General features: G+C 39.7%; 1 protein-coding gene across 1 annotated transcript in view; it reads left to right on the forward strand.

Annotated features, from left to right (window-relative positions):
- Positions 1-25834, forward strand: part of ERN1 (endoplasmic reticulum to nucleus signaling 1) — a 56648-nt gene that overhangs the window by 19076 nt on the left and 11738 nt on the right. Inside the window, exons 4-15 of the mRNA XM_070934422.1 lie at positions 4797-4830; positions 8129-8207; positions 14946-15018; positions 15950-16072; positions 17095-17196; positions 17294-17555; positions 18832-18910; positions 19367-19523; positions 20934-21052; positions 23668-23859; positions 24402-24663; positions 25352-25442. Of these exons, the coding sequence (XP_070790523.1) occupies positions 4797-4830; positions 8129-8207; positions 14946-15018; positions 15950-16072; positions 17095-17196; positions 17294-17555; positions 18832-18910; positions 19367-19523; positions 20934-21052; positions 23668-23859; positions 24402-24663; positions 25352-25442 (1573 nt within the window). The remainder of the gene's footprint in view (positions 1-4796; positions 4831-8128; positions 8208-14945; positions 15019-15949; positions 16073-17094; positions 17197-17293; positions 17556-18831; positions 18911-19366; positions 19524-20933; positions 21053-23667; positions 23860-24401; positions 24664-25351; positions 25443-25834) is intronic.

Raw genomic sequence — 25834 nt, forward strand, 5'->3', positions numbered from 1 at the left:
CGGGGACTTATTTATAAGTTGTTAGTGCAAGATAACTCAGAACCCAAACAAGTTAAAGATGGTATGATTAAATGAATGCAGAATTTAAAGAGAGCAATCGATATGCAGCAATGGGAAAAGGAATGGAAAACAATATTAAAGTTACTGTGAAAGTTGCATTTAGAGAAAAGTAACACAAGATCTTTTACCTCAAGTATTCTCTGCTAAAAAGCATTAATTCATTTACAATAGAATAGAATAGAATAGAATAGAATAGAATAGAATAGAATAGAATAGAATAGAATAGAATAGAATAGAATAGAATAGAATAGAATAGAATTTTTTATTGGCCAAGTGTGATTGGACATACAAGGAATTTGTCTTGGTGCATATGCTCTCAGTGTACATAAAAGAAAAGATACGTCCATCAAGAATCATAAGGTACTTTAATTTACTTTAATTTTAATTTACTTTAATAATTCAGAAATGCACTAATTAGATCAGATTTTTTTGTCATGTTTGGTGGCTATATTGTAAAGCTCAAAAATTTTGGAAGATGATTTATTGTAGAATGAAACAAATTTTAAAGATGGAATTATCTTTCTAGGCAGTTGGTTTTTCTATCAAACATTACCGAGCTTTATATTCACATAAGGTATACTAAGCTCATTCTGAATATATTAACAGCTGCTAGGATACTTTATGCATTTTATTATACAGCATAAAAAAGGATGGCTTACTGTTTTGTGCTCTCATATTTGAAGAAAAAGACTGATGGAGAATTTAATTCAACTTGTAAACTCTGCATGGATTACAATTGTTCATATGACCTGTATTGCATCTGAAGTTAGATATTTTAATATATCAATTCCTGTTTGATTCATTAAATAAGAATTCTTAGATGAGATCGAAATCTTTGTTAATCCTTAATTTGGATTTATAATTCATATTATAGCAGCTACTGTTTTAATTATTGAGCATCAATTTGACTTCAATAATCTTCTGAAGTCTTCAGTTGATAAAATATTTTTTCAATATGCAGCACTAATTTAAGGTACATTGAATTTTTTCTTTTTATATTGTTCATAAATCTCTTTTTCTTCCTGTTTTTCTCCGCCCCCCCTTCTTTTCTTCTTGATTCCATGCTTTTTAAATAAATAAATGAAAAAAGAAATAATAAGAGAATTGCAGAGTACAAACCCAAGGACATTAATATCAGCAGGGGGGGTGATACCGTCCTCTAGAAAATACCCGATGAAGAGGGAAAATGCTTCCTGTCTACCAAACACTGAGGGGTCAAAGGGACTGGGATGGAGTGTCCCGCCAGATTGTTTGGGATTCCTCCATTTTGCTGAAGGTTTCACTAGCTTCCATCTGAACACTTGTCTCTAACATTTGTATACTGTTTATTTGTAAGACTTTTGATGACTTCCGTAAAAAAAAAAACATTCCAGCATTAAATCTATTGATGCGCTCAGTCTCTGAATGCTCTGTGTAAGAAAACAGTGTTCACCAATTTTCCTGAAGGACAGAAGATAAGATCCAATGTGAATATGGAGGCCAGCAGTTTCCAAGTAAATGACATGCCAGTGAGAACATGTCTCTCTAGGTCTCTGTCTGAATGTAGATCTGGCCTTGGGAAAAGGCAAAATAACAATGAACCATTAAGAAATGAAAAACAGCAACTCAGACCTAAGAAAATAGAAAGCACAAGAAAGAAATTTTAAAAAGCCCTGCCATCCTTGATTTTGTTTGGTATAAGGTAAGGCAGACAGAATTTCTAACTAGCTTTCAAGATTCTGTTGCCCTACAATGTCCAAGAGCATTCCTAGAATCCATGTTGCTTCTGTTTCTTGACCTGGCCTGTTGCAAAGAGCTATCATGGCTTACCGATCACAAGCAGGCGTCTTCTTCCAGCCTGACTCCTTTGGGCCATCCAACATTATCTGCAGAAGATGGTCCCAAGGGTGACAATAGCTCAAGCATTGTATGATTTATCTCTTAAAGATTCCACATTCAAAATGGAAGTAAAAAGAAACCTTCAATTTACTTGAGAGGCATACTTCAGAATTTAAATATTATTTTATAAACAGACAAATTAATCTGGATCTGTGCGTGGAAATGGACAGGGTCTCTTCAGAAAGCTTTTTATGTAATTAAACCATCAGGCCATGCTAGAAACTCATGCCATCAAATCCTAGGACTTCCTGCTGGTAGTATTGAGGAATATGTGAAAGTTTGGCTATCCTTGTTAACTGTTATGAAAGTTATGAAACTGTGAAAGAAACTTGGCTGTTTTTGTAGGGCAGCACAAAGAAATAGTGGAAAATAAATATATATTGAGGTATTTTGTGAAATATTGGGTATATGAGTATTCTATTTATTCAATTTATTTGCTTAGAAAAAATTGGAAGAGGACTATGACTCAGTTTATATTGGTGCCTCTGTAATGAAGGAGAAAATTGTAGTTTTAGTATTTTGAAAAATGTATAAAACTACAGCCTTCTGATTATTTATTACTGCAATTTATATGGTTCTCCTTTATAAAGAGGCTCTGAGTTGGTTACAGTGTTTTGTTTAGATAGAGAGATAGATGATAGATAGTTAGATAGATAGATAGATAGATAGATAGATAGATAGATAGATAGATAGATAGATAACAGAGAGAGACAGACAGATATAGTGTAATCTGTTATCATTTGGTAAAAAGAGTATATGAAGGAGTAGAAGAATAAAGAAGAATAGGAAAGACATAGCCAGAATTAAATATTTAGATGACAATTGGCAAAAAGTAAGTCTTGGGTCTGAAAATATTAATAAATCAGTAATTTTTTTTTCCTATGGGACAATTAGTTCGTAAATAAAAATGGTGCTTGCTTCATAATATGTGAGAAAAGCATAGTTCTTTATTTTTCCCCATACTGAAAAGTGAGTGAATGCCTTCAAGGCACATGACAAAATAAATGCATAGTCTGCTCACCATTAATGTTCACAGGCAGCTATCCAACAGTGAAGTAAGACCTGGATCGAGGTGAAAGATTTCTAGCATAACCGGTCCAAAGACATTGCAACTATTTTGTGTTGAATGCATTTTCTGACATATGACAAAATAATGGAAGATACAATGGGGAAAATTTTGTTTGAGATTTATCCTTTTCTTGGAAAGACTTCTGTGCCTAAAAAATATAACACAACAGGCAACAATTCAATAAGTTTGCTTCTTTGGTCATAGCATTCAGTAATGGGGAAACCTCACTGACTAAGCAGTTTTTATCAAAGATAAGTGACCTGTTTACATGAAAAATGGTTTTGTGTAAAGCAGTGCCAAGTTTCCCTGTAAGAGGACTCCATCCTCTTATTTCTTTGCTCTTGCATCATTTTGTTTATGTGGGGAAGAAGCTGATCTGAAATTGTTTGTAGCACTAGGCAGTGTTGCTGTATAGGTTTGTTTTCCTTCCAAGAAGTAATCTGCTTTTTAAAGGAGCAAATGCTCACATAAATCCTCCTGAATTTTTGTGTAAATGGACTATATTCCTCATATAAGTATTTCATTGAAGTGTTTTAATTCATCACTTCATTAATATTAATTGTGTATTTGTTGCTCTATTTTGTGTGAGGCATGATAGCATAGTTGCTGAATTTATCAATCTATATTGATTAAAATGGTAAAGACCTTACTATTTCACCAGGCGGGCCTGGCCTAATTTTCTCCCTCTTTTATAAAAGATTTTTAATTTTTAAATATCTTTTAGTATTTTATACATTCAATTTTAAATTGGTTTTAAAAGTTTGGGGTTTTAAATTTGTCGGGGCCAAAATTATTTAATTTGATTTTATTCTACTTTTAAATTTTGTATGTATGTGTTTTATTGTTTGGCTGTGCACCGCCCTGAGTCCTTCGGGAGTAGGGCGATATAGAAATCAAATAAAATAAATAAATAAATAAATAAATAAATAAATTTAAGAATTTTTAAAAATCACAATAAACTGACTGGTGTTGAGTAACCATGCGTGACCCAACCCTGCTCTCATAAATAGCTATTAAGGTTTGCAACATATTTGTCTTACCTTCTCTCGCTTGCATGCAGAAAATATGCATAAAGCACACTGCAGTCTTTCCCGTTCTGAGTAAAAGTAAGAACTAGAGCAAGAGTGACAAAACTCATTTTGATTTCTTTATCATTGATTGTACTGGTTTTAGATGCTGGGATGCTAGCAGAATTTGGAGGTTTACAAGTCTTCCAATCTGCTCTTGGTCATAATACAGCAATATTTTGCAGCATTGTTATGTTATGTGGGAGCTGCCACGAAGGGGCAGAGAGATCATTGCATTCCAGTGCAAGGAACATTATTGTTTGTATACTACAATTCATTTCATACACTTCACAGAGTAACTTAAGTAATAAATAAATAAATAAATAAATACGTAGTCTAAAGAATGGACAAATTAAACATTAAACTCGGGGTGTAGAGAGAGTGGCAAATTTTAAGATGAAAGTAAGAATGTTAATGATGAACCGAAACTCCCAAGGAGCAGAACAGAAAGGTTTTGCAGATTATAAACTCTCATTTAACTGACAACTCAGGGACCTCAGTTTTGGCAAGTCCCTGAATTGTAGTAATTGGAATATAATTGCTAATCAGGTTACTCTTCCACTGCATTTTTCTGTTTGAACTTTTTTCTTGCAAACTCCTTATCTTACTTTTCTTGCAAACTACAAACCCTCTCAGGTGCCAGCTGGATAACAGGCTGTAAGCTTGATGTGAGGCCAGAATGTTTAATTGCTTGTACCTTGACCTTTTCTTTTTGTTTGCAGATCCTGTACTTCAGGTGCCGCTGCACATGGAAGAGTAAGTTCTCCTTTTTGCCCTACTTTTTCAGGATCTACAGTTCCTATTTGGTTTTTTTTATTGCACTGGAAAACAACTAACACAATTCCAAGCTTTTAAAATGAAAGCACTTTCTACAGTGCAAGCTTTGTAGGATAGATCAAAATGGTTGATTATATGAGTAGTACAGTTATTTGTTTCTTCCAGAATTATTATTCTTCTGAAATCTCTACAGAAACCTCTCCGTATTAGTTGGGGCAGGGGCATTGTGGGGTGTAGCAAGAAGGAAAACCTCATTTTCTGTCTTTAAAAATGAAGCCAGAAGGGAAAGGGTTAATAACACAACTTCATTGTAAAAAGCCTAGCTTAAGGTTTCTTCCTGCTCTGTGGAGCAGCCCTTGCCTCATTCTTTAGCTCTGCCTTCTAGGAGGAAGCAGAGGCTTCCCCAGCAGTTTGAGAGCTGAGGAGGAAAAAAAACATAGGAGAAAATACTAGTAATGTCAACAAACATGTAGTTGAGCAGGCTGTGCCCTGCAAGCATGAACCAGCTGACTAAGGCACTAGCTTCAGGCAAGAGGCCACATGCCAGCCAAAAAATAAGACCAACGAGAGGAGGAGCATTGGAGCCATTCCAATCAACCAGCCATATTGACCAGGCCAAACTGCAGCAAAGGCCTAGGGGCAGCACAGCAAATTGAGAGGAAATTTCGCCAGCCTCAGCAACACCAGCACTGTGCTTATTTACCGTGCAACAGGATGGAACAACTTCTTTCCAGTGAACTAGATACCAGGCGTATCAAAGTAACCTATATGCAGATAGCAATGAGTAATGTCACAATGAGGCTTCACTGTCTGTGGAAATGCAAGACAAGAACATACACATTTTTTTGAAGCAAATTCTGTCTCTGGGATTCCACCATCAGAGATGAAAGAAAAATGGGTATATATTAGCGGCAGACCCCCGAGTTCCAAAAGACTGTAAAGGAGATCCTAGTGTCAAGGAAGCTGAGGTAAAATTACAGTGGAAGATAGTTTGAGGTACTACGGTAGGTCCTTCTCCTAATCCAGGACAAATTACCACCATATTTCATCTATATGCAAGTAGTTATATTAATGGTTCTCAGCCAATCTGGTGCAGGGAATGCCAATCGGACATAGAGTGGTCATAGATACCAACCTGGTGGTGTGAGGAACTCACATCTAAATAAGTTGGTGCATTTCCTCAAAGGTACTCACTGCTGCTTAACCTACTGGAAATGAGGACAATACGACTGGTTCTAAGAGTATTGTCAGATCAGGTGAAAGTGTGACACCTGCTGGTGTAGACAACAGCATGATCCGTTTACATTACAGAGTCAGGGCAGATCCAGATTAAAGGACCTTTGGAACAAGGCCACATGTACAATCCCTAGTAGAAATGACATAGAAGCACTCAGGATACCTCATGGAAAGCCCAGACATCCTGCCTCAAAACCTAGTTCTACATCCAGACGCAGACTGGCTACCACCGAGTGTCTGGAAAGTGAATGAAAACATCTGAACTGCAATTTTCCTGGTCCTGCAGTAAAACGGTGAAGATATCCAGCAATTCCCAAAATATATCAATATCAATTGACTGATCATGCTGTCGACTGGTTATATAAATCATGACGCCAATATAGGTTATTCCAAATGGCATTGGGGACAGGACTACCAGCCTTGTGCAGACCTGGCTCCATTCGGCATTTTGAGCTCCTGTCTCTGGACAGGCAAGGGCTACGCACAAATCCTTTTCTTTTTCCAAGGGACAAGTATCCTCTTATTTCCAGTGATTCACTCACTCTTTCTTTTCAGGGGACCTGTCGCGGTTCTCAAAACTTTAATATCTGTTCTGTTCAACTCAGTCACTTTTACTGGACCCAACTATTAGGTACCTGTTAACAACTATTCTAGTACACCAAACTTTAGAAAGAAATGTGAGAAAATTAGGAGCTGTTTTTGTAAAAGGTGATCTGTGTATTTTCTCAAGATCATGTGGTACTAACTAAGACCTTGATCCAAGTCTGTGCTAAATTGCATAAAGCCTAAGCAGTGGCGGGAGGCTCCGCCCATCTGCCTGGACGTCTCTGTTCATGCATAGAAGCATCGCACAGGCGTGCCCACAAGCAAACCGGTAGCATACAAAATTGAAACCCACTACTGATCCTAAGAGATAGTGCTCCTCAATTTCTGCTTGGCCCCTCTCCTCTGTGACCCTGGCACAAACTAGTTTGTGCAGGACGCTCAGAAGAGGTCTAGGACAGCTTACTTTGGCCAACATGCCATGGTCAACTCGCTGCAGTACAACTTGCAAATTATTGTAACTCTTGTATTTCTGGATTGACTTTCTTTATTATTGTTGGTCATGGTTCCGGCAAAAGTAATGTATTTTTTGTATTTGTTGAATTGCCTATGGCGAGCTGTCCCATGGCGAGCTGGCTGTGATGAGTTGTCGCAGTCCTTCTCAGAAGACACCTCAAATATACTTTAAAGGCTGGGAGGATCAATAATTACTTGTGGCTCTTAATGTCCAGAAGTCCCTGTAGATTGCAGCGGGCAGTAGAAAAATGAGTTAAAGCCTAAATAAATAAAATTATACACTGGGCACAAGAGCAGTGTTTTTCAGCCTTCGCAGCTTTAGGATGTGTGGACTTCAACTCCCAGAATGACTTCTGAAAAAAATCAAAATGTCAGTCTAAAATTATGTTAAAGTATGTACTGAAAGTCATTTATTTTAATATGAACTTAACATGTTGAAGTTTATTTTGCACATCACAGCTCTATTCTTGACTGAAGAGCAGTTCAGTGTGGTATTTGCTTCAAAAGAGGCATGCTGATTCGTGAGCTAACAAATACCAGTACATTGATCTTCAGCAGGAATAGGCAAGGTAACTCTGGTTGCAAGACAAATGGCTGCTTGAGCTTGTATTTCAGCAACATCTGCCCAACTTGTTCCCTGTTTTATCAGAACAGCTGATTAGAAATTATTACTAAAATGAACCCATATAATTAATTTCCAAATTGAAAAGTGGCATGTAGTTTGAAAGATTAAAAATAATTTGAAATCAAGTAATTTGAAAGTTTGCTATGTCCGTCCAAATTCAGAGGCTGGTGGTACGAAAACCATGGGTTTAAATGACTGTGCTTAATTAAAAATGCATATTTGACTTTTTAAAAAAATCCACCACGTCTGTTTTGTAATGTAGCCATGCTCACAAGAAAATGTACACTGACCACAACTCTGCTGCCTCTTCTTTTCACGAATGTGATGCAGTAATAGCTGTTTTAATCATTTCTTCAGTCCTAGGCCGGCATTTCTTCCTGATCCCAATGATGGAAGTCTCTACACTCTTGGTGGCAAGAATAACGAAGGCTTAACTGTACGTATAATTTGATCACAAAGTAATTATTTTGTTCTTACTAAATGGGAAACACAGCTTTTTCAGATGAACAAAGCAGGTTTATCTAGCTTGCCTTGCTGCTTAAGGGAGATCTCTTTTGACAATGTATGTAAAATTCTGATTTTATAAGGAATAACACTAGACAAGAAGCCTACATATAGTAACTTTCAATATATTTTTACCCCAAACAAAAAAAGTTTTTTTCTCTTTCCCCCGTTATATATAAACAAACCCTCACTTGACTAACATTTGGAGTTATTTTTAAGAAAAACGAGGAAGCTGTAAAACAACTGCAAAATGGTTTATCTCCAAAGGTAAACATTCAGATCTGGGAGAGCTCTTCTATATTAATCATTGTTTTGAAATTTTCTATGTGTCACATTATACAAGTTTCAGGGGCCTATATAGGCAGTCCTCAACTGCTCCCAAATTGGGAACAGAATCGCTCATTGCTAAGCAAAGTGCCATTAAATGAGTCATGTCTGCTTTTATGATTATTTTTGCTACGGTTGTTAACTGAATTATGGGGTCATTAAGCAAATCTGATTGTGTCCAGCTAGGAAGGTCAGAAATGGTGATTGCATGAACCTAGGATTCTGCCAGTTGCCAAGCATCCAAATTTTAATCATGTGGCCTTGGGAATGCTCCAATGATTATTAAGTGTGAGGGTCGGTTATGAGTCGCTTTTTTCCATTGCTGTTGTAGCTTTGAGTAGTCCTTGTAAATCAAGGACTATCTGCAGTATGAGTTAGCAAAAGCTAATCTCTTAAAATATTGAGCTATGGTACTCAATTGCAAATCCAGCAATTGGTTGGAAGAAGAGCAAAAAGAATGCAGAGATTTGACTAACATGGATTCATCAATTTCACTAACAAGATGGTTTTTGGTATATGGCAATAGACAATTTCATCTACTGTGGTTCATAAACTATGGCTCCTTTCTTGGAATAAGATTGTCAAGCCAAAACCAAACCACATTATGGTTTAGGAATATATATGGTCTAGGTTTCTTACTAGAAGGTTGCAGATATACTTATTTGGAAAATACTTTAAAAGATACTGCAATGTGGATGTATGATATTTACGCAACCTAAATAAGGCCTGCTGGTCACAATAGGAAATCCTAAGCATCTTTTTTACACTGGGCACATATATTCTTCCTAAATTTATAGTTCTTTCTGTTCCAATCAGCAAACCAGATCCATAGTACTGAAGTTGTCAATTATTCTATATGCTCTGAAATACCGTATTTTTCGGAGTATAAGACACATTTTTTTCCCTCCTAAAAGAGAGTGTAAATGTTTGTGCGTCTTATACACCGAATACAGCCATTTTTGGCCTCCTGAAGCCCTGCCCCACTCATTTCATTTTTGCAAAAAATGGGACTGTTTTTCGCAAAAACAGGGTGCGCAGAGGGTTTGGGAGGCCTGCAGAGTGTTCCTGGGGGCCAGGGAGGGCAAAACCCCTTTTTTTTTCCTTATTTACCTCTTCGAAATCTTGGTGCGTCTTATACACCGGTGCATCTTATAGTCTGAAAAATACGGTACTGGTTTTCGCCTGATAAAACTTTTTCATTTATCAATTCAATCAATCAATTCAGTTTATTATAGTCATAGACCAGAACAAATAAAAACATTCAGTAAATATACAATTAAAAATTCTAGTATAAAATAATAAATAACAACTAAAATCTATAATAAAATCCAGGCTGCATTTACGAAAATATTGTACAGATTAGGTAATTGTCTTGGAAGCTTATTATCTGTTGGTACCTGCTTTAGGTTTATAATTCCAGGAATGGCATGTGGTGATGCCCAGGCTCCTCCTTTGGAAGCAGGGAAAACTGAATTTAAAATGTTCATTGTTGCCTTAAGGAAAATGATTTTGGCTTTGTAATAAGCCTAATAAACGCTTTAGCTTATTTTTGAATTACATTACATGTACAATATTGAAAGAGATTAATTGGACTTGGGAGCATCTTTTGATGAAGCAAGAAGAGAGCCAGGCAATTAATTACAGTCTCAAGGCGATCAGACAAGCAAGCATTCAAAAATCCATCCTATTCCAGGAAAAAAAATGGATGTCTGTGATAACTGCATTGGTTCCAGTATTAACTTTAGACCATAGTGCCTCTGCAATTGTTTTCAAAGTATGTAAGGGTTAAATAGGACTGATGAGATTTCTGCTTAAGAACAGCAGCTTTGTGATGAAATAGAGATTAAATTTGGCTTTCGACAAAAAAAAATTTTTCTTCCTGAAACTGTTATGACTTCCTCTTACAATTTTTTTTGGGGGGGGGGGGGGAATGTGTTTCCTCTCAAATTGCCCTAAAGGCACAGTGGTAACAGTTTCTTTAGTTTAGAGGAAAGAGCAATCACTTTTGCATCTGAAATTAAAGAAGATAGCAACCGATGGGGAAAATATTTCTCCGGGTTTTGAATGGCAATTGCAAGACATTTGAAAAGCAGCAAGTTGGAAAAGGCTGAAATAGGCAGCAGGAAGCGAAGAAAAAGGTTTTCCCGGTATAAGTCACCTTTTCTCCGTTCTGTGTAGGTATCAACCTTTTCTAAACACTGTTTTGTTAGCACTTGCAGCCTTTAGAGTGTTAAGAAGGCATTACTTTAGATCTTTGAAGTACACTGTGGTCCTGAAGGTGGCAATTTTGCTAGACTTTTCATCTTCCCACAAGAAAGTAGAAATCACATTGTGTTTAGAAATAATTCTAAAATGCACTTTACTCAAGTGGTTTAGTACCTTCTCACCAATTTCTTTGGAAGATTGAGATCTGTTTCATAGCATATTTATTGTACTACTTCAGCACAGGAAATATGTTTTTTTTTCCTGCCCACAGACCTGAAATACAGAACGTGAAGTACTTTTTGTGATCTTGAACTTTTTGGCCATGCCTTTTTATTTTATTTTTTAATTTTTTTAATGTTTCTCCATACATATAGGGGGTCAAAATTGCTATTTTTGGCAGTTAAGCTCATCCCAGAAACACAGTTACACTTATGCCTGAGGGATAAATAATTTTCACTGCAGTTCCTTATAAACTAGAAGCCCCCCTTGCTGTGCTGAAGCTCTTGAAATCATAGCCCATGTTTCATCTCATACTTTTTACTGGACACAGGTAGTCCTCGACTTCTAACAGTACATTTAGTGATTGTTCAAAGTTACAACAGCACTGGAAAAAGTGACTTATGGCCATTTTTCACACTTACGACCAGGTTCAGCATGCCCATGGTCATGTGATCAAAGTTCAGATGCTTGGCAACTGACTCAAATTTATGATGGTTGCAATGTCCTGGGGTCATGTAATCATGTTTTGTGACTTCTGACAAGCAAAGTCAGGGGTGTCAAACTGGTGGCCTATGGGCCGGGTGCGTCATGCACAGACCATGCCCAAGCCAGCTCCGTGAATGGGGAAAACATTGTGAAACGTCACGTGACACGGTGAGTTTGATACCTGTGAGCAAAGTCAATGGGGAAGCCAGATTCACTTAATAACTGTGTTACTAACTTAACAACAACAGTAATTTACCTAACAGCTGTGGCAAGAAAGGTCGTTAAATGGGGCAAAACTCACTTAACAAATGCCTCACTTAACAACAGAAATTTTGGGCTCAGTTGTGGTCATAAGTCAAGGACTACCTGTATTTCTTTCTCCTTGTGATACTTTACTATCAGGGCACTTGAATTATTTATTCATATATATTTAACTGTTTCCTAAATGGTTGCAATATTTTTTTCCTTCTGGGATGAATTATTTGGCAAAGATTAATGAGCTAAGAGAGCCAGTTTGATATAGTGGTTAAGGCACCTGGCTAGAAAGCAGAAGACTGTCAATTATAATCCCACCTGAGGCATGAAAGCCAGCTGGGTGACTTGGGGCCAGTCAATCTCTCAGCCCTAGGAAAAAGAAGGCAATGGCAAACCACTTCTGTGATTTTGCCAAGAAAACTGCCTGAACCTGTCCATGTAGTCAACAAGAGTCAACACTGACTCAAAGGGACCAAAAAAAAAAAGCTAAAAGCAAAATATGTGTCGTCTTATTACTGTACAGTTTTGTCTGCCAAATCTGCTTTACTATTTGATGTTGATCATTCAAGCACCATAATAATTTTGATCAATCTGGCTTGACTGTACTGTACATACATAAAAGCTCACTATATGAACTAGGTCAGTGATGGCTAACCTTTTCCAGACCAACTGCCCAAAGCGCGTGCACAAATGTATGCACGTGTGCCCAAACCCCCAAAATGCAATGCATGCATGCACCCCTGCACATGCGCCCTGCCCCCCACGCATGTGCGCATGCCCCCAGCATGCATCCCATGCATGTGTGCATAGCCCTGCACATGCCCTCCCTCCCGCGCATGTGTGCACGGCCCCTCGCATGCACATCCACCCCCTGCACACGCCCTGCACATGCGCGGCAGAGACCCAAAGACCAGCTGGCCGACGGGAGGCGCACACGCATGCACGGCGGAGCTGAACTGCAGTGATGACTCGCGTGCCATCAGAGAGGGCACTGTGTGGCACCTCTGGCACGCGTGACATAGGTTTGCCATCACGGAACTAGGTAGACTGCTCTCTCTAGCCATGTGTCCTCCAGATAGGTTGGGGTTACAAATCCGTTCTACCCCAGTTGGCATGGCTACCGGCAAAGACTCTGCAATCAGAGGGTAGTATGGGTATGAGGATATGGGTGATACAGATATACCGCAGTGCCTCTATTTTTATCTCTAAAATGTAGAAATTGTAGATTGCTTTTTACCGGTATTATGTAGCTATGAAAAATACTACATTATTTTACCCCTGCTTGAGTTTAGATACAACATCTTTATAGTGGGTACAGGCTATATGTGTGTTGTAGTTTTGTGATACACAGGTGTGAGGATAAGATAGGTGCTGCAAACAGGTATACAGTGAGCAAACGTCACAGAAACTGGATGAATGCACTGTATGTTCTTGCAAATGATCACAGTCCTGGGCACCATGTGGAATTTTACGTTCTGCACTTAGCTTTGTTAGCAGAACAATTAGTCAGTGCTAAAAGTGGACACTTCGGCTTTCGCTGCTCAACATTGGGCTTACCGCATTTCTAGAGATATCCAAAGCAGGAGCGCTGGCTGTTGATTGGGAAGATCAAGATGGGCCATTCAGCCCATTGATTCATTTTGGGCTAGTCCTCGATTCTTAGCTTCCCAAGGTTATCATGAGTGTAAAACACAGAGGGTTGTACTACCCTGTGATGACCCAGGGCACAGAAGCAACACAGCCGGAACAAAGGCTTAACTCCCCTTTATTGCTCCAATTTCCCCCCAAAGTCCCACCAGTCACTGCAAGTCTAGGAGAAAAGCTCTAAACACGCACCTCCAATGGTTCCTGGCTGCTGTTAATCCAGAGGAGCAGCATAGTTCTGAGAGCAGCCACAGTTCAGGGAATTTGGTTCCAAGGAGTCCTCGTCACAGGAAGAGTTCACTGGGACTGCAGCACAACACAGAGCAGCACTGTGTTGCTGCGAACTCGCACATAGCCAGGCCAGGCAAGCAGGGCAAGGCATAGCAAAGTATCCAAACGTGGGGAGCAGCACGTGAGACTGGAAAAAGGCAACACTTGTTCCCAGAAAGTTCCCCTCCCAGTGGCATCTCTTTAAATTTCATTCCCCAGGTGAGCCTTGTGATGTGGGGCAGGGCACCCACCTCCCGAGTCGTCGGGTTGCCCTGTGCTGATCCTGCCTCCTCTCCATTCTCTGTGCTCAGGGATCGGGTTGGGGAGGGGGAGGTAATTGCTCATCGCCAGAGCTCCCTCACTTCTCTGCTCCATTACCTGCCCTCTCCTCTCCCCTTGCTTGGTCATCCTGCACCCTCTCTCCTTCGCTGGCAACCCTTCCCAGGCCTGAGGGACCTGGGACTGCTTCGTCCTGTTCCTCGGGTTGTTCCTCCGTTGGCCCTAGCTCGTCCTCCTCTACGGATCCAGGCTTCGATGGGGCCATGACATACCCTGAACTCCTTTGAGGAAGTACAAGACTAGATAAATGACTACATTTAAAAGACAGTTTGCTTTTCTTTTCAGATAAATAATTACAAGGAGAAGACAGGATCTATTTGTTTTCTTTTGTTTGGGAGGGTTGATTTATGATGTCTTTCTCTTTCTCTATCCATGCCAGTGTGTTCAATTTTAATCTCTTCTGTCATCATACATCTTGGAGTGTTTAGAGAAAATAGAAGTACCATCTTCTTCCACTCTGAAAAGAATTGTGCATTATAGAACAATAGCACCTGCTTCTTTTTCCTGGACTTGCTTCTCAAAATAGAAACTTTTAAGATGCTCCCTAGGGAATGTGAACAATGTTCCAATTAGTAGTAAAATAAAGGAGGTAAACCATATATTTAGCAAAAAAGATGCAAGAGTAAATAGGCCAGAAACTAAGACTTACAGATACCTCTTCGCTGAGAAAGTAGCAATGACCCAAAATCAATACCACAGAGTTACTTGCTGATATAAATCTTTGTCATTTTGTGTGACGCAAGGCAAATCCAGATGGCAGATATTGCTAATTGGTATTGACGTACAATGAAACAACTAGAATCTGGCAGTCCCCTTCAATAACAACCTGCTTTGAAATGGGAGTCGTCAATTGCCTTTGTCTTGCAATCCTCGCTAAATGTTTGCTATGAAGTGAAGATGGCTAACACGAATATTTATGTTCTAGAAACTGCCATTCACCATCCCAGAGCTTGTCCAGGCCTCTCCTTGCCGCAGTTCAGATGGAATTCTATACATGGGTAATGTTCCATTTCCTACTGAAAAATAACATTTGCATGTATTTCCCATGTGTGTATAAAACACTTGCATAGAAATTTCCTTCATTACAGCCCTCAAGGTATTTTCTCATGTTTAAATCTAGTTTATAATTCCTGACGCAACAACCCAAAGAATTACTTTGTCATTTTTATGAACTGAAGTTAATTTAGAAATATTTTGAGTGCTGGGTACAATGTTATGTTTGACAGACTACCAAAAACTGTCTCCATATTGCAGTTGTGTAGGGTTGTTCTTTGCTTGTTTGACTTTGGGCTTTTTGTTTGTTTTGGGATTACCTGAATTTTACTTAATCTTCAGTAGTTAATTCATTGGCTGGATTTTTGCCAATGCTGTGAGCTTCCGTTGTTTCATATTCATAGAAGATCCGGATGATAAAGCATATATCTTAGTGGCTAGTAGACAGGAAGCTAGTTCTGAAAATACAGATAGTCCTCAATTTATGATCACAACTGAGATAGGAACTTCCATCGTTAAGCAAGGCTATTGTTAAGTTAAGTGAGTCATGCTCCATTTTTTTTATTATTTTATTTATTAAATTTATATTTAGGAGTTTTTTGCCATGGTTATTAAGTGAATCGCTACTGTTGTTACGTGAGTCACAAAGTCGTTAAGTGAATCCAGCTTCCCCTATTGACTTCGCTAATCGGAAGTTAGCTAGGAAGGTCACAAATGGAAATCACTTGACCTCAGGACACTGCAACCATCATAAATAGATACTGGTTGCCAAGAATTCCTATTCTTATTACCTGAATATGAGAATGCTGGTCATAAGTAATTTCTTCAGCACCAACGTAACTTTGAATGCTCGCTAAACAAATGGTCGTAAATCAAGGACTAACTGCACTACTTCCCTTCAAGCTTAATTATACTCATGTTGATGTTTACTCTTAGGGAAGAAGCAAGACAGCTGGTATGTTGTAGACCTTGCAACAGGAGAAAAACAGCAGACTTTAACCTCTTCATTTGCTGAAAGCTTGTGCCCATCTACATCACTGCTGTATCTTGGTCGAACAGGTAAGAAAGTTTTGAAAGCCAAGCCATTGGAAAAGGGAGATGCTTTTACTGAAGTCCTCCTGCCATCCTGGAGTCCCTAGGAGGGCACCCATCCTGATTTCTCAGAGATCAGGGTGAACATTCTTGCCCCTCAGCCTCTGAGATGGCTTTGTGTCAGGGTTATACATTTGTGTCGAAAGCACTGAAGTATTTTTGTGGTGAAAGGATTTGCCAGTGACATCACCGTTGCCTGGGGGATGCCCCATTGGGGGCTCCTTTCACATCCCCGTTGCCCACCAAAGTGGTACCCATTTATCTGCTTGCAATTGCTCGCTTTTGAACCACTGTGTCGGCAGAAGCTGGAGCATGTGACAGGAGCTCACCCCGCCCCGTGGCAGCAACAGATCTCAAACATCAGTCCAGTGTTCTAACCTTGTGAGCCACTGCGATCCTTCATGTCAGTGTTGAAAAAACTAAAATGGGGTTTGCCATTCTGTAGGACCCATAGGCCTCCACAGGTAATCCATATCAGCTCCGGAGTTAGCTTATGAGTGTTCCCTTCATTTAGTGAGTGGGACTCTCTGTGTGTGTGTGTGTGTGTTTGTGTGTGTACATGCATGTGTGTTTTAGAACTCCCTGTGGAAGAAAAGGAAACAGCATTTCTTCAGTCCTGCTTATCATTGGAATATTTCATGGTCATAGATAGGGTTGCTTTATAAAGATGAAGGCCTTACACCAAGAGATCAGATTAGCTTCCCACTCACAATGGGACAGTGCTGCTTACTGATATTCAGTGAAATATGCTGAGGCTTTGTCCAATGAGAAAACTGCTTAGTAATATCTGATTTCATAAAGATCACGAGAGTTCTGCTGGATTAGACTCAAGTCTCCCCCCCTCCCCCCCATAATAGCCAAGCAGAGGCTGGTAAGAATTTCCCAGCATTCCACAGTACACTTTTGCTCTGCATGCTAGTAGAAAGAGACTCGAAGCCCATCGTTAGTTTTTTTTTCTCCTTCACACAACATTGTTTTCCTTTCAACAGAGTATACCATCACCATGTACGATACCAAGAGTAAGGAACTCCGCTGGAATGCCACTTACTTCAATTACGCGGCAACGTTGCCTGACGAAGACGCCCAATACAGTAAGAATATTAATCCTACTTGCAGGTTGTAGTAAGAAGACTGCTGGTTGTGTCTAATTATGCAGATGTGTTGTTTTTTTATCTGTGCCCGTTCCAGAAATGTCTCACTTTGCATCTAATGGAGATGGACTAGTGGTGACTGTGGACAGTGAGTCCGGGGACGTCTTGTGGATCCAGAATTACGGCTCCCCCGTTGTAGCTTTTTACATCTGGCAGCGGGAAGGCTTATGGAAAGTAATGCACACCAATGTGGGAGTGGAAACCCTGCGATACTTGACGTTCATGTCCGGTGAAGTTGGGCGCATCACTAAATGGAAATATCCATTTCCCAAAGAAACGGAGGCCAAAAGCAAACTAATGTGAGTGTGAGAGGCTTTCCCACCCCCAAATCATGGCCTATTTGGTTGTTTGTCAAAAATTGTGCATTTAGTATTATCAAATCAGCTCAGTCGCTCTCTTGCAGGGATTCAATAATCAATCTGATTCAGTATGGGATTCAAGTACAATCTCCCATTACAGGTAGTCCTCGACTTACAGCAGTTCGTTTAGCGGCCATTCAAATTACAAGGGCACTGAAAAAAGGGACTTATGACTGTTTTTCACACGTGCAAACGTTACAGCATGGTCACGTGATCAAGCCTTGGTAGTACAGTGGTCTAAAGCACCCTGTTATTAAGAACAGCTGCCTGCAATTACTGCAGGTTCGAATCTCTCCAGGCTCAAGGTTGACTCAGCCTTCCATCCTTTCTTAGGTAGGTAAATTGAGGACCCAGTTGTGGGGGCAATAAGCTGACTTTGTATAAATATACAAAAAGGATGAAGGCTATTGCTTAGCACATTGTAAGCTGCCCTGAGTCTCCGGAGAAGGGCGGCATATAAATCAAAATTTAAAAAAAAATTTTTTTTTTAAAAATGAGATGCTTGGCAACTGGCATGTACTTATGATGGTGGCAGGGTCATGTGATCACTTTTTGTGACCTGTGACAAGCAAAGTCAATGGGAAAACCAGATTCACTTAACAACCGTGTTATTAACCTAACAATGGCAGTGATTCACTTAACAACTGTGGCAAGAAAGGTGGAAAAATGGGGCAAAGCTCACTTAACAGCTGTTACACTTAAGAACAGAAATTTTGGACTTAATCCAAAATTTCATAACTTGATCACCATTTATGACCTTCCCAGCCGGCTTCCCAACAAGCAAAAATCAATGGGGGAAGTCAGATTTGCTTAATGACCCCATGATTTGCTTAACTGCCGTGATTCAGTTAACAACCATTGCAAACAAGGTCATAAAATCGGGCACGATGCATTTAACCACTGCCTTGCTTAGCAATGGAAATTCTGGTTCCAATTGTGGTCATAAGTCAAGGACTGCCCGTACAGTATTCTTCAATCAGTTCCTTCTTTTATTTGAGAACCCATAATAATAGGTTAAATTCAAGGGTCCCTTTCTGTTTATTTTCCAAGGGCAATTTCAAGGCAAAGTTTACTTCATCGTTTCCCTATTTTCGCAATCTTCCTTAACGTAAAACATTTGTATAAGCCTCAGGCACTGTACCTGTTGGGCGTGCTGGATAATACAGGCATGGCACTATTAACTTTTTCTTCCTGATTCCCAATGTTCTTCCTCTAGGCCAACACTTTATGTAGGGAAATACTCTACCGGCTTATACGCTTCGCCATCAATGGTGCACGAAGGAGTGGCTATTATGGTAAGTGTGCAGAACTAATGCAACCTACAAATCAGATCTTTCTCTTCTTTGTCAATTCCACCACAGTTTGGATGTACACCCAGTATATTTAATGAATTCTGTTTAGTTTCTTTTATTTGGTTTAATTAAAGAAAAAAAATACTTGGATTTCTTAAGTCCAACATAAGCTACCACATGTTTTGGACTCCATGTTTAAGAATCTTTGCCAGCGTGACTGGCAGCAGTGACTTGTGTGAATTACAGTTCCAAATTTCTGAAAAGCATAAGCTGCCTATCCCCAAATTGAGTAACAAAAAAAATGGAAAAGCTATGTCAATGCCACAGAGCTGTGCATAAATGTGAAATGTTTAAATCCATGGAAGAATTTATTTTGTTTACATTTATAAAGTATTAAATGTTCCATTCCTGTACCTAAAGATTCCACATTTTTGTCATCGTTCCTCTCTCTTTTTCTAGCCCCGGGGAAGTCCCATTCCATTGATAGAAGGCCCCAAAATACAAGGAGTCACCATTGAAGAATGTGTGATCACCCCAAGTACTGATCTAAGGTTTCAGCCTGGATTTAAATCAAAGAAAGGACTCCATTATCTGAGGAACCACTGGCTTTTAATAGGTAACTGAAAGGCTTTTTCTACATTATACTGCCCTCTGGTGAACAAAATGGAAAATTAAAATAACTATTACATTCTTGAAGCATACTGTGTCCAAGTAAATCCAACTGCGTTTCCATTTCCTTTTTGATGGCTTTTTAATAAACAAGAGATGGAAAAATAATAAAATTATATTTTCTATGAATATACTAACAATAATGCACAAAAAAGCAGGTTCGTAGAAGCCAGTCAGTTGCTACCATATTATACTTGGTTTAATTTAAAGTTTTAAAGAAAGCTCTCTTATGTTTCTGGCTTTTGCAAAATAAATATCAGGAAGAACTTGGAAGGGAAAAAGTCACTTTAAGTATAATAAGGTTATTATGAAGTACAAAAACTATGCTCCAGATTTACATAGGCGGTCCTGACTTGTTGAGTTCATTTGCTATCAGTAAGTTGAAACCCAGAACTGAAACTTTAATGAACTAGCAATGTGATTCTTTTCAGATCCTGGGTATTAATGTAAAAGGATACAATATGCAACTATTCCACAGAGGTATTCCACAACAGGATTCAGAACAGGTTGCAGGAATTGGGTTTGTCTATAGTGAAAAGAAGGACTAGGGATGACATGATAGCAGTGTTCCAATATCTAAGGGGCTGGCACAAAGAAGAGGGGGTCAACCTATTTTCCAAAGCACCAGAAGGCAGGACAAGAAGCAATCGGTGGAAACTAATCAAGGAGAGAAGCAACCCTGAACTAAGGAGAAATTTCCTGACAGTGGGAACAATAAACCAATGAAACGGCTTGCCTTCAGAAGTTGTAGGTGCTCCAACACTGGAGGTTTTTAAGAAGAGATTGAACAACCATTTCTCTGAAATGGTATAGGGTTTCCTTTCTGAGCAGGGGCTTGGATTAGAAGACTTCCAAGGTTGCTTCCAACTCTGTTATTCTGTTATGTTTTCTCTTTTAAGTGAGATTGGGTAAACTCTTAGACTGATGTAAAGAACTTTTGGCTCTGGATATTTGCAGAATTATAACTCCAGGCATTCTCAGCCAGCCTGGCCAATGAGAAGGAGTTCTGGGGAAGGGATGACAACCAACCTCTGGAGCCATATAGATTCCAGTCTTAGAAGGCAACTTCTGAGTGATGAGTGACTGCTACTATGATAGCTGAATGGCACCTCAGACACAACCAGCCTTGGGAACAAATAACAGGGAAAGACAGTTATTGGCTTCCTGTCTTGTTTGCAATAGTCCAAGATATTGGTCACTATTGGAAATTGAATTCTGAGTTAGATTAACCTTTGATCATCTAACTGGGACTGTTCATATTTTTGAGCCATTTAAATGAAAGTATACTGTGTGAAACTGTTTCGTGGACATTTTTTTTTCCCTTTGGGAATAACAGAAACCATGTTCCTATTTGAAGGGCATCATGAGACCCCATTATCAGCCTCAACCAGGATCCTGGAGAAATTTCCAAGCAACTTGCCGAAACGTCAGGAAAATGTGATCCCAGCAGATTCAGACAAAAAAGCTTTTGAAGAGGTTTGTTTGGTTTTTTTAAAACCTAATTAACAAATTTACTAGAGAATATTCCACTTGCGTAAAATAAATGTACATAAATGGAAATCAATATAATAAAGATCTTAGATGCAATTTCTTGCAGATTACAGGATGAGCTCCCTTAACAGCCTTTCCTAAATAGATTCAACCATCAAATATTGTCAATATATTTCCCCAAGCAAATATATTATTCATGTATTGTTTTTCAGGAGCTTATGTCATTCTTAAAGGCCAAACAGCCTTTTCAAATTAGCTTACTTGCAAAATAAAAATAAACACAAATATCAAATAATATTAATATCTCCAGAATTTCACAAAACTATCTAAAATCAGCAATAAAGAACTAGAATTAAAATTCCTACTTAGAGATCAGTTAGAAACCCTAACCATTCAAATTAACCTGCTTAAAAGCAGATATGAACAGCAGGGGTTTTTTTGACACACATTTTAATATGCCATATATACCGGTAATATAACAATTGATTCCAGCACGATGCATTCCCCATTTAAAGGCGTGTTAATAGGCCCTGTTGATGTCCTTAAGACTAAAATCATTCCTCAGATTACCTCAAATGGTTTGGCCATTACCTTGCCACTGAGGAGCTAATTCCCAATTATATCTTTCTACACAATTACACCATATTCAAAATGGAATCATTGCATTTCATTCACTAGGAGATGCACAGGTAGAGTTTGCAGCTCTGTTGGCTGGAATCAGTAATTTTATAGGTCTTGCAGAGGAACAGAGGACCAAGGGTGTGCGTGGGCTTCCTGTGTAACATGTAAGGACTCCAGATATATATTCAAAGGTTAGGAGCCCTGCAGAAGATAAATTAAGCATGCATGATCTCTGGATGAGAGTTCACTGAGGGCCCTCTATGCAAGAGTGGAATGTCCAATATTGATTGAGAAATATTGGTAGCTTACCTTTGAATCTAGACAGAAGAAACAGATCAACCAGGAGGAGTTGGCTACTTTCTACATTGAATTTAGAATTTAATTCCCCCCCCCATAAATCTGAAATGTCAAACTATCAACATTAAACCTGATCTTTGAAAACTATATATACCGTATTTTTCGGTGTATAAGACACACCGGAGTATAAGACGCACCTTAATTTTGGGGGAGATAAACAAGGAAAAAAGTATTTTACCTCTGCCTACCAGCATTTTGGAACGGTCTGGAGGGAATCTGCCTGGCAGTTTCGGGGAACAAGGCGGGTGCCACGATTTGCGGCTGGTCACCTCTCTGGCCGCCCAGCAGGCAGCTTAGAGCGGGCAATGGCCACAATGACTTCACTCCCCTGCAATGTAGGAGCTGCTGCCTAAGCCCTCTGCGCCCAGGAGCCGAGCAAGCCAAACAAGAACTCCTAAAGAAAAACGCCCATCCTTTCCAGCTTCCGCCTGAAAGTGCTTTTCTTCCCGAAGCGCTGCAATCCCCTCCCCGAATCCAAAACGGTTCCCAGTTCCCCGCTGCACTTTGCAGGGGAACTGGCTGCCCACCGCCTGAAACCTGGTTAGGACCTGGTTATTTACGGGACTGCCTGCTACCACCAATAGCCTCCCACCAACCAGTACACTCCCATAGGGATGGGCTCCTCCGGGTGCCGTCGGCCAAACAATGTCGACTGGCGGCCCCCAGGGGGAGAGCCTTCTCTGTGGGGGCACCTACTATTTGGAACGAGCTCCCCCTAGAGATAGGTAGGATCCCGGATCTGCGTACCTTCCGTCGCGCGCTCAAGACGTTCTTATTTCATCAAGCTGGCCTGACCTAAGTTTTTCCCCTTTTTAAATGGAAACTTTAAAAATTTTAAATTTGGTTTTAAATTATTGGGGTTTTAAAATTTTCAGCCAAATTATTTAATTCGTTTTACTTTATTTTAAATTTTGTATTTATATGTTTTATTCTACGGCTGTTCACCGCCCTGAGTCCTTCGGGAGTAGGGTGGTATACAAATTGAAATAATAAATAAATAATAAATAAATAAATAAACGTGGCTCTGATTATTGTGTTGGGGAATCCGGGCAGCGGTGGCTGGAAAGGAGGGGCGTTTTTCTTTAGGAGCTCTCGTTCGGCTCGCTCGGCTCCTGGCCGCAGAGGGCTTAGGCGACAGCTCCTACATTGCAGGAGAGTGAAGTCATTGTGGCCATTGCCTGCCCTAAGCTGCCTGCTGGGCGGCCAGAGGGGTGACCAGCCGCAAATCGTGGCACCCGCCTTGTTCCCCAAAGCTGCCGGGCAGATTCCCCCCCCCAGACTGTCCCGAAGAGGGTTGTTTCTCAGGCTGTGCCCCAACCCAGATCCCTGCCACCTGGAATTGCCCGAAAATGGCCGAAGGGTGGGGGCCGGCAGGTGGGCGGGGCTACATTCGGCGTATAAGACACACCCAGGTTTTCACCCCCTTTTTGGGGGTAAAAAGGTGCATCTTATACACCGAAAAATATGGTAGTATATTTTTTCCGGGGCCAGTTTTCATTCCCTCTTAGCAAGGCTGAAAATTGTATCTTTGCATTATTTTCTTGAATTGTTCAAAAAAAACAAACCTAAGCTGTCGTAGCAGAGAGGGGATCATTTAAATTGATGCAGTTCTTGCTTCTTAGGCAATTAATATGGCTGGCAGTCCCGAGAAAAATTTGCCACACCCTGTTCCAGAGAATGCTGCTGAGACAACCAGCCAAACTACAACCCGAACAGAGGCTCCAGTTGATTCCATCCTGAAGGACTTTGCCACCGTTCTCTTGAGCACTTTCCTGCTTGTTGGCTGGGTAGCCTTTGTTATTACCTACCCCATGGTATGTGTGTAGCCATCGTTTTAAAGCAATATTCATGCTCAAATTATATTCTATGAAGTCTTGAGCCAGGGATGTCTTAATAATATAACAATAGTGAATGGTTGGGCATGGATAAGGAGGTATAGACATGTTCCGTTTTTTTTGACAAGGAACCCTTTTAGACATCCCAGGTCACTCAATTTCTGCTTTCTATGTGAAAAGAAAAATAAATAATCTTGTAATATGGAAAATGCTATTTTGGATTTGCCAAGAATTTTCTACATCACTGAAAACATGAAATCAGACTTCTATGCAGTTAGGCACTGTGGTGTGAAAATTAAAGCCAACAATGATACAGTTAACCCTTATATAGTATACTCCTGTCTCCGTGAATGTGATATTTTTGAGTCTTTTCAGAAGCTTTCCTCAGACCAATACTTCGTATTACAGTTCCCAGAATTAACTATGTATGAAATTGAAAGCATAAGGAAGGAGAAGGATTTATGAGCTCGTTTAAAATCATTCATCTTGCTTAAGATTACTTTTTTAAAAATTCTTTGAAGAGCATGCACCATCAGCAACAGCGCCAGCACCAGCAATTCCAGAAACAGATCGAAGAGAAGCTGCGGTTGTTGAAGCAGCAGCCTTTCAGACCTCCCCTAGACCTTCCTCCAGAAGCAGAAGTTCTGGAGGGTCCTTGTGTCAGGCAAGACGGCTCAGCCACCAGCTCACCGAATACGTCGCCAAAGACATCAAACCACTCTGTCTACTCCAACCTCTCTGCCTCTGATGTTGGAAGCTGCCTTTCTACTGAACCTGAAGGAGGTGCTAAAACTCAACTTTATATATATATTTTCTCCCAGTGGGGTTAGGATTAATGATATTTCCCATCAGGCCTAATGGGTCAGAGCTGAAGGCTTGTCCACCGTATCTGTGATATTTTTTAAATTCAGGTTTGTGTTAATGTGATGTAATCTGATTTTTAAACACTAGATGAAAACCTCATACAATTGTCCACTAAACCAGTGTGTGTAAAGAGTTTTCTTTAGCACAGGCCCTCCACCATTCCATGTTTCTCATCCTTATACGAACGTTTCAGGATCTGCTACCTTCAGGGTTGAAGGGTTGGAAAGTTGATTCATCAGCAATCCTTTCTGGATTGGATTTCAGTCCCCATAATTGTTAGCAATCATGCCTAATAGCCATGCTGAAATCCAGCACCTCTAGACTAAACCAGGTTAGGGAAGTTACAGTATGTTGCAACCTGGCAAGTTAACAAAAACTTAAATCCATGAGCTGCTGCCTGTATACCTTATTGATTCCACTTTAGCATTTGTTTTCTTGAGTATATTTGAATTGCCACTGTCACCTTTGAAGTCTTGACTGCCTCAGAAGAAACTTCTTAATTCCTTTTAATACTTTTATCTTGACTTTTGGACTTGATACTTTAAATAGCTACTGAAAAATGTAATGTATGGTTCTTTTTCTTCCTGTTTCCTTCATGGCTTTTCAGATGGAAACTCGGGCACCATTGTGGTTGGAAAGATTTCATTCAATCCGAAGGATGTCCTTGGACATGGAGCCGAGGGGACAATTGTTTATAGGTAAAGCAAAAGACATATTTTCAGGAAATATTCCATAATCTAGTGTTTCACTGATGCATTTGTAACAAATTAATATAACCAGACAAATGTCTCTGCAGCTCTGTACAGGTAGTCCTGAACTTATGACCGGTCATTTAATGACTGTTTTCAAGTTATGACAGATTTTAAGAGAAGTTACTTATGACCCAAGCTCAAAGTTACAACTGCCCTCCCCTGCAGTCATGTGGTTGCATTTTGCGTGCTTGGCAGCCAATTCCCATTTATGATCAGTCGCAGTCTTCCGCAGTCATATGATTGCTATGGTTGTTGTCATTTTCCCGCAATGCCAATAGGCTGGCTTCGTTTAACAATCACACGATTCACTTAAGAACAGCATATTTCACTTAACAACC

Source organism: Pituophis catenifer, unplaced genomic scaffold (genome assembly GCF_029215685.1).
Source record: "Pituophis catenifer annectens isolate HBS135680 unplaced genomic scaffold, rPitCat1.0.hap2 SCAF_2, whole genome shotgun sequence".
In the NCBI taxonomy this organism is placed as follows: domain Eukaryota; kingdom Metazoa; phylum Chordata; class Lepidosauria; order Squamata; family Colubridae; genus Pituophis; species Pituophis catenifer.